The sequence below is a fragment of the Corvus cornix genome, chromosome 7 (assembly GCF_000738735.6).
Source record: "Corvus cornix cornix isolate S_Up_H32 chromosome 7, ASM73873v5, whole genome shotgun sequence".
Classification (NCBI taxonomy): domain Eukaryota; kingdom Metazoa; phylum Chordata; class Aves; order Passeriformes; family Corvidae; genus Corvus; species Corvus cornix.
Genome location: NC_046337.1, coordinates 20,084,116 through 20,096,578, shown reverse-complemented (window position 1 = coordinate 20,096,578; position 12,463 = coordinate 20,084,116). Strand labels below are relative to the sequence as shown.

The 12,463-nt window shown below is 37.5% G+C and overlaps 1 protein-coding gene across 22 annotated transcripts in view; it reads right to left on the bottom strand.

Annotated features, from left to right (window-relative positions):
- Positions 1-12,463, bottom strand: part of MYO3B (myosin IIIB) — a 248,769-nt gene that overhangs the window by 103,970 nt on the left and 132,336 nt on the right. For all 22 annotated transcript variants that reach the window (XR_002047282.3, XM_019290511.3, XM_039554756.1 and 19 more), the window contains 4 exons: positions 11,679-11,884; positions 2,254-2,365; positions 1,018-1,180; positions 240-320 (listed from right to left, as the gene is read on the bottom strand). Coding sequence is in view for 21 of the 22 variants with exons in the window: in XM_019290511.3 (XP_019146056.1) it covers positions 240-320; positions 1,018-1,180; positions 2,254-2,365; positions 11,679-11,884 (562 nt within the window). In the remaining variant the exon portion in view is untranslated. The remainder of the gene's footprint in view (positions 1-239; positions 321-1,017; positions 1,181-2,253; positions 2,366-11,678; positions 11,885-12,463) is intronic.

Genomic DNA, 12,463 nt, shown 5'->3' with positions numbered 1-12,463 from the left:
ACTTAACAGCTTTTAATTATTATATTTTGCTTTCAGAGAAGTGCTTATAAAAGGTCCAAAGTGCCTGATACCTGTCACGGATGTCATTTGACACTGAAGCAAAAATAATCAGAAATAATGTTTTTGATAGCTTTTGTTTGGACTTTACTGTTTTGGGGTTTTTTGGCTATAAACACTGACACACACAAAATCACCCACAGAAAAATAGGTGTTGGCAACTGAAATACTGTTTTAATTACCTGCTTGAATATGTATAGCAGCATCAGTTCTTCTGTTCCTTATTTCCTTATACTTCCTGCGAGCTTCATATCCTCTCCAGGCTAAAAATACAAAACCATGTGCTGGAAATCACATCTATTTAAGGAAGTGCTACAGAGTCTACAGAGTCAGAGATGTGCTGAAACTTTCATTTCTCCTGCCATAACTACTTCAGCCCCCACCCCCAATAGCTCTTCCCCACCCACCCACATGTTGAACTCTGGGTTCATGACTGCAATATTCACATCCTCACAACTTCAAACACCACTTCACTCATTCAAATTTTAATTGTTGCCATGTGCTCACTGATGTCCTAACCCAAAAGACAAAGGTGCGTGATCATTCTTGCTCACACAGTTCCCCAAATCACTACAAGGAAACCTGCTAAATTACTGATAATCAGCCTCTCAGGCCCATCTTATGATGTATGTCTGGAATTCTGATATACGGGCAGGGACATGTGCTACTGCATTTCAATTATGTGCTGCATGTTATTATAGACATACCTAACAATATTTTCATTTTGTGCACAGGCATCACATTCAAAATGCTAAAATATTTAAATAAAGACATTATCAAATACTAAGATGACACTTTGGAAGTAAATCAGTAATATCTGCATCAATGAGCTGAAGAGAAAACACCTCCAGTCATTCAGATTTCATAATAAACCATAATGAATGAATAAACAATGTACATGCAATTTAAGTGATTGAAAATACAAAGACACTCAGTGAAATAGGGAATATGAGCATTTACCTGACTGTATAGTAATAGCACTATTTTCTCTTTTATCTTTGACTTTCTTGTACCTCCTTGCTCCGAGCCATCCCTTGATATAGGCTTGCATGACCACCACCCTTCCTATAACTTCTCGCAGGAACAAATTTAACTGCTCTATATGGTAATACTTTAGAAAAACCTGTAACGGAACAACAACAAAACAAAAAAATCTGTATTACAATCAGTATTATAACCTCTTGTATTCTGCCTTTTCATTAGTCTTACAGCAGCCTATTCAAGAGTATCATTGCTGAGAAAACTAGAAAAATACTTGATTGTAGATATCATAATCTTGTGAATTAACTATAAGCTCTCAGTGTGCTTCTGGAACTTTGATCCACTGATTATAATCATCCCATTGCTAACTCTGACATTAACTTAGTTGGTTAGAACATGTTGCTAATAACACCAAGGTTGGGGTTCAATCCCTGTATGGCCCATTCACTTAGGAGTTGGACTTGATGATCCTTGTGAGTCCCCTCCAACTCAGAATATTCTGTGATCCTGTGAAAATGAATCCCATATTAACCCCCTTTACAAAGCAAATTGGACGGTGGGATATTTTCAACAATTCTGAAAGACAACCTTTCTTGTCAGCGGAAAGACAAATCCTAGGTTGAATTTGGTTTTAGACATAATATTATCTAAAAGCATTCTCCCTCAGGAGGCAAATGCTATGGGTGCTCACATACATTTTATCTGGGTCTTGGGCAAGAAAATTCTTGCTGGTTTTCTTTTGTGTAATGTAAAACAACTCAAAGTACTGTGCAACATCCTTTCTAAAGAAGTCTTCACTCCATTTTAAACCATCAACAAAGGCTTTTGACAGAGCGAGAAGGAGCTTACCTGAAACTCCATGAATGGATAATGGTACCAACCAGGCTCACAGGATGGGCCAAATTGTGACATTTCAGCCATGTCATTATTAAGAGCATGGGGAACTTCAGGTAGTCACTGCAACAGCAGGAACTGACAGATGCAGTGTCCTTATCACGGCAGCCACAAGCTGAATGCACTTTCGGGAGGTACCCAATGCACCCCCTCCTCTTGCAGCACTAACTCAGCTGACTTGGGAGGGCACCTCCATAACCTGGGAAGCTAACTGGAGCCAATTCCTTGCTCTTTTGTTCATTCATATAGTACTTTTTGAACCACTATTAGGCATGATTTGTAGAAGTATACTATCCTTGAGAAAATGTTAGCACCCTCTACCTTGGTTTTCCCAAGAATCCAGTTGTCTAGTTTAGATTTCTCCAAAATGGCAAGACAGTTTTCTCTGCTACCAAGGGGAGTCTCGTGTGCCTTGAACGCAAGGTAGTAATACCTGTAGAATGACAAAGAAAGAATTGAATTGACAATCAATATGTATTTCCACTGTTTTTCTCTATCTCTGAGCTTTATCTCTATAATTAATAGGTCAAATTCTCCCATAAATCATGACACAGATGTCATGAACAGATATTTGAACATATAAATGATTAGGATAAACAATTAACTGGAATGATTTTATTTTATAAATTTTGTAAGTCTGGAGCAGACCCATACTTAAACAAATTGTCTTTTATTTTGTCCATGTTCCCTTGCAAAGAACAGCTCCTAACACTTACATTAAATAACATATTGCTAATGAAAAAGGAATGCAAACATGTTTCAACTGAATTAAGAACCAATCCCTTCCTACCTGTAAAGCCATTATGCATTAATGAAGACTGGTTTTGCAGTATTTAAGCAAACCTACTTGCAATTCTGTTAAGTAATAGCAAGAACATGTGCCAGTTAGTTTATAAATTTAAGGTTATTTTAGCACAAGTACACTGTTAGATGGTAGCAACTGTCACCTCAGCTCTCATTTACTAACTGCCATGTGTTGTCTTGGTATTAAGTTATACTTCTAAAAGTGCTGCTCTTACATTGTGATTGAGAGGAAGCGGCAGGTTGAGCAAACCACTGTACTAATTATTAGCATGGGGAAGCAAACCATCAGATATTCTTCAAAACATGAAGAAAAGAACGTGATCAGTGAATCTCAAAGACAGATTCCTCTGTAGCCACATAGAGTCAAGAAAATACCCCAACTTATACTGAAGAAAACATGGAGAAGCAATTAGAAAATTTAGAATTCTGCAAGACTTTCCTTTTTTTTTTTTTAAATCAGGAGAATATGATTTTTAAATATCCAGTTAATCTCTAGATATTAGCTCCAGTTGTCACAAGAAAGAAAAAAGAACCACTAAAATAGTCAACAATGATCAAACAGGAACAAAATGACATCTGAAGTGAGAAGCACTGGACTAAGTTCTGGACCAGACACAGATATTCACCAACTGGAGACATTGCTGACTGAATAATGATAGGAGATTATGTATTACTGAGTTATTTTTAATGCAGTGACTTTCTCAACAATGTGATACTGCAAATTCTTTAGCCCAGTCTTTCAAAACACCAACTCATGCCTTTTAGTAGGTTTGAAGACACACCGTGTATTTAAAAGAAAAAAGTACATTTCCTCCACCTTATTACTGAAGTTAATTATGTCAGTTTTTACAAAACAAACTGCACTGAGTTGCACTAAAGAAACTCAGATTTAAAATATAGGTATCACAAATGATTTGTGACAGCATACAATTTCAACAGGTAGTTGACAGAGACATGGGGGAAGTTACACTAATAGTAAATTGCTGTTCAGATAGGTTAGTTACATATATATGGAAGGCAGGAAGGCAGGCAGGAAGGAAGGAAGGAAGGAAGGAAGGAAGGAAGAATTCAAATGAGTGACACTGGTTGTTCATGTATCTTTTAAGGTATGTTATTGATGGGAATTTTAAAACCACAAAACAGTTTTTAGATAGCACTGATGCAATAAAATATTCAAGGGAAATCTCATAATTTTTTAATCTATCTCATCATTGACATTCCACTTACTGAAAAATTGACTTATTTGTGACAAATATCTGAGTAAAAAGTATTTTGAGCTGTGTGGTTTACCTGCCTGACTGTACCATTTTGTTTATGACAAACAAGTCAAGTGTAGTATTATTTATCAAGTGTAGTACCCTCTCCAACAGCTTCTCTTTCATGATCTAGAATGTAGTTGCCTTGGTGCTCCGAAAAAACCCATAAATAAAACAATGGTTATTTTTTATAAAAAATCCTACTTTAACCAATGTTTTTATAAATTTAAATTTATCTATAGTCTAAGAAAGCAAGCTATTCAGAACAACAAGAACTTTACAAAGCATAGGAATACCTACAGTTTCTGTATGTAAACATATTGTCTCCCAATATTTATTAAAAACTTCCTCTAAATGGCGATTTTCCAAACATTTTGATTGAACTAACCAATGCACGGAAGACACCTGTACCCAGTTAAATATACTTGCTGTTGCTTTTTTTTTGTGTCTTTAAATCACAGAATATTATGAATTGGAAGGGACCCACAGGGATCATCAAGTCCAACTTGTGGCCTTGCACAGGACATCCCCAAGAGTCAGACCATGTGCCCAAAACCATTGGCAAATACTTCCTGAACTCTGTCCAGTTTGGTGCTGTGACTACTTTCATGGGGAGCCTCTTCCAGTGCCCAGCCACCCTCTGGGTAAAGAACCTTTTCTTGATATCCAACCTAAACCTCCCCTGACACAACTTTAGGCCATTCCCTCATCAAAAGTAAGGCAAAAATTACTGTACTCATCAGAAATAAGGACTACCAATATGAGACTGGCTATTTATTTTTGATTATTTCTTCTCCAGAACTCCTTTTGTAGTGTGCATTCTGCACTGTAAAAGGTCTCTAGATTTGTGTTCCAAAGCTCAAATCCATGTGTTTTGTGGGTATATTCAAGTAAACACTTTGGTTTAGTTTTCATGACTGAATCACTTAACTACAGATGCCCAAGTAGTTTGACATGATGTGCTCAGGATAATTGTACGGCAGCACAGCATGTGCCACACAGAGTCATCCAATTGTTCTATCTAATTTTAAATCTTTGTACAGCAATGGACCCTATGGAAAATTTTGGAGGAAGGTAAAATGTTCCACCTTAATGTATCTGGTGAAATCATAAAAACATTGTACATGGTGAAATGGTAGAGAATATGCCTGAAAACAAGCTTTAGGGTATATACAACTACAACTGTTCATTTTGATTTACTGGTCTAATTTCATGTCTGTCCTACTTATGTAAATCTATTGTGCAGACATAGGTCACAGAGTTACCTCTACTTGCGACGCATCACCAAAAAACCTGAAACTTATTTTCTGAAAAGTAGGGCTAGAAATCACATTTTCTTTCATATGAGATAAAAATTTCACAACTCTACCCTTTTATTTCCATATTTGCACTTGTTATTTCAGCATGAAATGTGGCAGTCAGGAATATTTCAGTGTTCTTCTACATTAAAACAATACTTCTATTGCTATTTTTAAAAATATAGTTTATGGTGCTTCCTGTGCTATTTCATAAACATGCACATATTTGTGCAAAAGTATATTATTTTCCTGGGTTATACATCCTGCTTGAAAATTTCCTACACATGGCACACATTCATCTACATGTTTCCTAAAAATACTTGACTAATCACATTTCAGTAGCAGTAAGACTAAGTAAGAGAAAAGTAATTTCCCCTCAGAAGAACTGATTTCTCAAACCTGATGAAAGTCTGGAATTCTGTATTTCTTAACTAGTGGTTTTTACTCTGCAATACATACTATCCTTCATGGATGTGAATACTATTTCAGAAAAAAATACATTAAAATGGGGATTAACTGTACTTACTAGTCATTAGAAATAAACCAACATTTTTTAGAAGTTGAATTTAACCTCAGACTGCAAAGCTAGGACATGGAGAAGTACGGTTAAATGCTAAAGACATCAAAGTATCCTAAGATACGGAAAACTTCAGAGAGATGCTATACATTAACTATCTGTTTAGAGACCAGGCATCTTAGTGTTGGTGGTTTCAGATTAAATAGACTGATTGTAAACAAATGGTTCAATTTCCCACCCCTCCCTAAAGGCTAAACGCTTGAACTATTCAATAAAATGCATTTAAACAGCACCATTAACTACTATACCAGTGTCTCTTACTGAAGTTCCCTTCACATTCCAGAGTTAAAGGCTGCATCAATTCTACATAACTAACTCAAAACAGTAATGGTTAACCCTTTTTCTCTTTAAAACAAATCTTTGTACTAAAATATAATGGCCTGAGGTGGATAATGATAATGATACGTGAAAAGCATGAGGTGCAAAATCCCTTTCTAGCCAGACCACAAGCAATAGTAGGAAGATTCTCAACATCACAAAACCATTTGTTCCTTCTCAGCCCTGGAACTGGAAAGTTTTAAAAAATTACACTTTTTTAAGGACTAGAAGAGTTGTAAAATAACTTCTAAAAATCTGTAACTTGTATTGGTTGTATTTCACCTCTTTCAGAAACTTTCAAATCTGAATTCACAAAAATAATTACATTTGACTCTATATTAAGAGTATAAATTAAAAAAAGTAAATAAAAATTATACAACATCTAACATACTCTTGAAACTCAGTAACAGATACCTAGCACTTACACTGTAAATCATCAGACAAATATAGAATCACAGAAATACTCTCAGAAAAGCACAATTTGGTCCAGTCTGCATATATTATCCATAAGCAGCTAGCAGACTTTCCACTCCTAAACTTTTCCTATCATCTCCATCCTGCAACCATTTACCAGTGTTCTGTGAATGAGAAAAGTCTAGGAAGTGTATATGGAAGGTACAGTGGTTTGCCATATTTTAAGTGTATGGGAACATTCTACAGATCTGGTGAAATCTTAAAACCACTGAAACAAATAAACATTTCCATGGATAACAGTAAAATCAAGGTATCATGCAATGTTAAAATTTTATTTCCAGAAATCACTTATGAACTCTGGTATAGTGCAGGTTTACTGTTAAAAGTAGGCTTGCATTAAAAATGCATCATTTAAAAAGAAAGAATTCTTTCTATATAGCAAATCTCTTGACTTCTAATTTAATTCAGTGCTTCCCTGATTTTGCATAATAAGCAAGTGTATCACAACTGAATTAAAAAGAAGAAAGCTCTTACTAGTTTATATGTTTTACAGGATTTTGTAATGCTTGACCAGTTTTTATTCTTAGCTCCACTCAATGCAAAATGTGACGTATTAAGGTCAATGAGGCTTTATATGATCATGAGAAACGTAACACTGGTGGTTCAGAAACTGTGTATACCAGGTGTACTAACAGTGACCTTATGCAAATTTGCCCTGTGAGATTGAAAAAGCAGAACCAGCCTCACTGGGATCACTGTTACAGTAATAGCACTCATGAGTGCATGATCTGAGTAACATCATCTGACTACTGTGGAATAGGTGATGCTTATAGTAAAAGTTTATCCCGCATCTTAATGCAGTACAAGAAACTGTAATGCCTACCATAAACAGGCAGGGAAGAAAAAAGACAATCCTTAAATGAAACTTATGTAAAAGTTCCCAACACATTCCTATGAGCCTATGAGTTGTTACAAGTATGACAGCATTTAGTACCATTAGCCTACCAAGTCCCTTATCCTTCAACTCACTGTACAGTATATGCCCATCAAAGAAGGGTATGTGGTGAGGACACACCTGCATACCACATCATGTCATGTGAAGCTCCAAGGGCCCAGGCACTCAGCAAGTGTTCCATCCAGTGGGACCTTCAGTGCAGGTCCCCACTAGAAAGCACACCTCCCTTACCTGGCATGCAGTGCATGGTCATCGCGTGACCCCACATTCCAGGCACACCTGGTTGACTGATCGAGTTAATAACCTGCATCTAAAATCTGAGATTCCAGCCTGAAAGGGGGGCCATGTTGCTTCACAGCAAACCTAAGACAGATGCATGATGTCATGGGATGCAAGACAGGGTGAAGGGAGACAAACTGTCTAAGACCTGGCAGGGATACAGTGTTTACGGGGACTGCAGATTACATTTTCCCACTTTAACTAAAAGAATATGTATATTTAGATACATAAAACAGATGATAACACATGTGGCTGAAGAAACATTGTGTGAATGAGTCCTCTCCTCACCATCTGTTTTTTAACCCAATAAACTACATCCAGGTTTGCAAATAATCTGCTCTACATGAAAACAGAAGACAGTAAAGAGTAACATTAGACAGAGCTTTATCTTTTGTTTACCTCCCACCTGATAAACTCTGAATGGGTCTGTTCCCTGCCTTTGATTGTTTTGTCCTCATATTTCCTGCTAAGAGTTTACAAAACAGCATTATTGAACAGGCAGATAAGAAGCACACCTATTTGTTTAATAACATCAAGGGAGAAAAAATGCTGGCTCATCCATTTTGTTGTTCAGTTGCTCAAAAGGATCAAAATACCAATTAACTTGCTGGCTTAAAAAATCTTTGATATCCTTACATTTACTGACATTTTGAAACTCTGCTTCATACTTGCCTAATGTCTTTTTGATTATGAACAAAGAAGTGCCAATCTGTTTAGCATTTGACCTGTTTTCTCAAACATTTTTATGTATTCAACTACTTAGCTCCTAAAAACACTTGACTAGTCGTAGCTGTAGGTTGAAGAAAAATGTTTCTTGTTTCACTGATAGCTTTTTAAAGCATTGTTTGATTTCATTTGCAAGCGCAAAAGAGAATAGAATTTTTTTTTAAATAAAGCATGAGCTGAACAAAGGAGCAAGAACATCCCCTTTCCTGCCCCCACTTATATTCTGAACTCAAAGAATTCTTCTTTGCTGTTATGGAAATTGCTAAATCTACTCCCCTCTCCTTTCCTTTTTGAGTTGACTTTCTTTCCTTAACAAATTACATCAAGTTAGACTAAAAACTTGGGGAGTAATTGACAAGATGTTAACCACAACTTGCTCTTATCTGCAGGAATGGAAAATTACAGTCAGTGCTGTTTTTATTACCATTACTTTTCAAGTTTGTACTCAAATTCAGCGTATTTTTGAACAAAAAGGATCTCCTGATAAGAGAAGGCTTAATTTCCTCTCAATTTACACTAATTTCCATGGAGCTAATCTTAGTTCACTTACGTGTAAATTGAATAAAACTTAAGGTTAATAATTCTGCTTTCAGCCTCTTCAGGATGTTGCAAAGATATGTTTATGATCACAAAAATTAATCTGTTAAATGTGCTTTAGAATGGTGTGACCTTACTAAAATTAGTCATATAACACAAAAAAAAGTCAGTAAAGATCATGTCTGAAAATTAAATTGCCTTGATGGACAAACAAACACATTAGTTATCCTTCCTGGGTTATATAATCTGTAGTGTTTTCCTATTACATATTCATTTGGTGTACTAATATATTATAAATCAGAAAAGTTAACAATTTTTCAGAATTAATTGATTAAGCTCTGGTTTATCATTCAAGATGTCTAAATGCATGGACTGCAGATTTCCAAGCCCAAGGGACTGGTTTACAAGCATAAACCTATGCCATCTCTGCATTTTAGAAAGGACTGTGAAACTGTTTTCCCTTTAGCATCATATTACAGAATCATAGAATATGCTGAGTTGGAAGGGACCCACAAGGATCATAAGGTCCAGCTCATGGCCCTCCTGAGCACCATCCCCAAGAGTCACACCATGTGCCTGAGAGCATTGTCCAAGTGCTTCTTGAACTCGGTCAGGCTTGGTGCTGTGACCACTTCCATGGGGAGCCTGTCCCAGTACCTGACCACCCTCTGGGTAAAGAACCTTTTCCTGATACCCAACTTCAGCTTCCCCTGGCACAACTTCAGGCCGTTCCCTCGGGTCCTGTCACTGGTCACCACAGAGAAGAGATCAGTGCTGCTCCTCCTCTTCCCCTCACAAGGAAGCTGTAACTGCAGTGAGGTCTCCCCTCGGTCTCCTCTTCTCCAGGCTGAAAGACCAAGCGGCCTCAGCCGCTCCTCATACGGCTCCCCCTCAAGGCCCTTCACCATCTTCGTTGTGATTCTTTGGACGCTTCTCTATAGTTTATTACCTTACACTGTGGTACCCAAAAGTGCCCCCAGCACTCGAGGTGAGGCCGCCCCAGTGCAGAGCAGAGCAGGACAACCCCTCCCTTGCCTGGCTGGCGATGCTGTGCCTGGTGCCCCCAGGACACGGCTGACCCTCCTGGCTGCCAGGGCACTGCTGACTCATGTCCAACTCACCACTGACCAGGACCCCCAGGTCCCTCTCTGTGGCACTGCTCTCCAGCATTCCCCATACATTCTGTCTGTACATGCAGGGGTGCCCAATCCCAGGTGCAGAACCTGGCACTTCCCTTGCTGAACTTTACACGGTTGGTGGCTGCCCAGCCCTCTAATCTGCTGAGGTCTCTCTGCAGGGTCTCCCTGCCTTTGAGGGAGTCAACAGCTCCTCCCAGTTTTGCATCATCTGTGAACTTGCTTAGTATCACTTCCAGCCTGCATCCAAGCCATTTATGAGGACGTTGAGGAGCACAGGGCTGAGGATGGAACCCTGTGGAACCCTATTAGTGACTGGACACCAGTCTGAGGTCACCCCATTCATTATAACCTTTTGTGCCCAAATTGTGAACCAGTTACTCACCCACTGCATGACGTGTTTATCCAGCTGTGTACTGGACATTTTGTCCAGAAGGATACTGTGAGAGACAGTATCAACAACTTCACTGAAATCCAAAAAGATTACATCAACTGGCTTCCCTTGGTCAGGTAGGTGGGTTACTTTGTCATAAAAGGAAATCAGGTTTGATAAGCAGGACTTTCCTCTCATGAAGCTGTGCTGGCTGTGACCAATGACTGCATTGTCTTTCAGGTGTTTTTCAGTACATTCCAGAATAATCTTGTCCCTAACTTTACCAGGCACTGAAGTGAGACTAATGACTTGCTTTCAGTAGATTCATTAATTCTATATTGTCTGGATGAGCCACCTCCAGTTCAAAAAATATCACAACATGGTTGCTTTAACTATTCACTACTTGTTTGTACTATTACCTAAATGGTTAATGGTAGTGCTTCTGCTCATTGTTGAATTACCAATCCTACACACTGAAAACCAGTAAATACTACACAAGCCCACATTTAAAATATAGAGAAAACCATAATTATCATATAGTCATATTGCCATCATAAAGATGATAGCATTTCCTGAATCAGATTTATAACTTTTTAAGATTGAGAATATGTATTAAAGCCAGTAAGAGTAGCTATGAGAAGGGTTAGGGTGAACAGAGATCTGATTATAATTCATGACATCTATAGATAAATGACTCTGCAAAGCTAAATCTGAAGCTTTTATATCAGTTCATTCTTAAACATGTGCACATTCTTCATATGATGGCTGAAGGTTACTGACCTTCCAAAATCCTTGAATTATCTGAGGAGGATGCATAATTTCCACTTGTTGCCTCTAAAGAGGGAACTACGGGGACAGGCTTGCTACTTGTGCTCTCTCTTGGTTTCACACTGACTGGTCTCCATTAGAGATCAGATATTGTCTGTAGTTTTTATCTCTGGAAGTCTCTGCCCTCATTAGAGATTCAGACCACACACCTATGAACAATGTTTGTAGGACTTTCTGTACCTAAAGATAGTATATACCTTACTGAATGGAATATTAGCAAAACAGCCCTATTACACAAGTCTTACCTTTTTACAAACTCTTCAAAAAGGATGCGATGAGAATACCCTTTCTGACGTATTTTGACAGTTTCCAGAATTCCAGTATATCGTAGCTGCAGCAGAACTCTCTCATGAGAAAACATCAGTGCTTCACGATCATCATTAGGTTTAATGCAGCGGATAAAGTGAGGCTGTCCAACAACCATTTTGGATAAAAGATCCATGAGGGAATACTAGTGAGGAAAATTAAAAAGATGCACACACTTGACAAAAAACTGCAATGTAAATACTTAAGCAGGAGATACATATTTGTAAACAGTTTGTAATGCTTGATTATATTTTAATCTGTAATGTTAATCTCCATTGCCTTTTTATTAATTTTTAAGATTTCAGCTGAAATGTGGAACCTATTAAAAATTTTTAGTTGGAAAAAAAAATTTAAATATTCTGAATCTTCTTACACCTTTCTCTTCATATCTCCTTTTATCACATTTCCATAGTTGAGCAAGGTCCATTAAAAAAAAAAAAAAAGTCCTAACTATAGTTCTACTGTAGACAGATTTGACTGATCAAACATCCCCAATAGAAACACAAACTTTACTGTGAAACAATTACTGAAATTCACAGCAAATCATGGGGAAAAGGTTGCAAGAAGTCGTAAGTTCAGTGCTCTGTCCACAGAGAACACTAGATGTATCTTTCACATTTCAAGTACATCTCTGTTACATTCACTTTTCACTGAGAATATAAACTGCACAGTCTCCCCAGAAATCTGTTGAACTGCTATATTATTATGACTATTCATAAAGTTC